This window comes from Cyprinodon variegatus, unplaced genomic scaffold (assembly GCF_000732505.1).
Source record: "Cyprinodon variegatus isolate N-32 unplaced genomic scaffold, C_variegatus-1.0 Scaffold1846, whole genome shotgun sequence".
NCBI lineage: Eukaryota > Metazoa > Chordata > Actinopteri > Cyprinodontiformes > Cyprinodontidae > Cyprinodon > Cyprinodon variegatus.
Window position 1 is genome coordinate 2,353 of NW_015152299.1, and position 1,202 is coordinate 3,554.

The window sequence follows — 1,202 nt, forward strand, 5'->3', positions numbered from 1 at the left end:
GAGTATTTCTTCACTGAAAGAAGAGCAAAACACTGCTCTGGAGGCTTTTCTCAGAGGACTCGCTTCAGGCTCTGGTTTCCTTTTTTTTGTAAAAGTAAAGCTCAGCAAATTTTAACAATCAGTAAAAATAATAATTGCTGTAAGCGGTGAAACATTTTAACAACCAAAGTCATGTTTGAAGTCATTTCTGATTGAGTCGTCGTACCTTTCCATGTTTTAAGATCTTGGTTCTTCCTTTTCCTGGCCGATGTCTTGGTTGTGCTTTTTCTTCGGTTGTCTGAGCGATTCACCACAGCTTCGTCATCGGAGCTGTCGTCATCATCGCAGATTTCTGGAGGGAGAAAGCGACAGCAGCTGACGTGTCAGGAAGCGGTTCAGGTCACAGAGCCGTTAGTCAGCGACCGTTTTTAAACAACCTTGGGACTTTTTCCGTGGTCTGCCTCGCGGCCTCTTGCTCTTCTTCGTGGGTTTCTTAGCCGTTTGCTTCTTCTTGGAGACAAGGTTCTTCAGAGGAACATCGTCTTCGTCCGAGCCGCTGCCTGAAGACGAAGCGTCTAAAAAAGCAGATGAATTAGTGCCTGAAATGCTCGTGAGTACGGAGTGAACTCTAACCCAAAAATCCCACATCCTCCGTAACCGCCCCGCTCTGTTCCAGACGCCTCCGCAAAGCAAAGCCTACAGCCTCCGACTCCACTCCGATTTCCTCGGAGCTCGAGGAGAGCATGCGCGATTTTATTACCGTAATTATCGGACTATAAGCTGCGACTTTTTCCCCATTTTTCGACCTTGCTTATTATATAACAATGCGGCTTCTCTATGGACTTTTACAGCTAACGGCCACTAGCGTAATACCTAAATCTATGGATTTTATCATCCACCACATTGACGTCAGATTTCCTTCAACACACAAGTACGGTAGCCGAGAGCGCGGGAATGCGGAGGTCCTCCGGAAGCAGACTTTTCTACCGTGAGTGGTACGAGACAGAACGACAGCGAGAAAGACGGACATTAAACATAAAAAACCTGCGGCATAATATTCAGGTGCGGCTAATAGTCCGAAAATTACAGTATTATTAAACTTGCAGAAGCAAAACATAAGGAAATGAACACTTAATGTAATATGACAAATTGAAAAAATCCCCATCAGTATTCAGCATAAATGCAGTTTGTGGCCAAATATTTTCTTTTTGTTGTGGATTTTT

General features: G+C 44.4%; 1 protein-coding gene across 3 annotated transcripts in view; it reads right to left on the reverse strand.

Moving 5' to 3' along the window:
• Positions 1 to 1,202, reverse strand: part of LOC107104683 (nucleolin 2-like) — a 17,058-nt gene that overhangs the window by 2,060 nt on the left and 13,796 nt on the right. For all 3 annotated transcript variants that reach the window (XM_015404736.1, XM_015404737.1, XM_015404735.1), the window contains 2 exons: positions 417 to 554; positions 206 to 331 (listed from right to left, as the gene is read on the reverse strand). In XM_015404736.1, the coding sequence (XP_015260222.1) occupies positions 206 to 331; positions 417 to 554 (264 nt within the window). The remainder of the gene's footprint in view (positions 1 to 205; positions 332 to 416; positions 555 to 1,202) is intronic.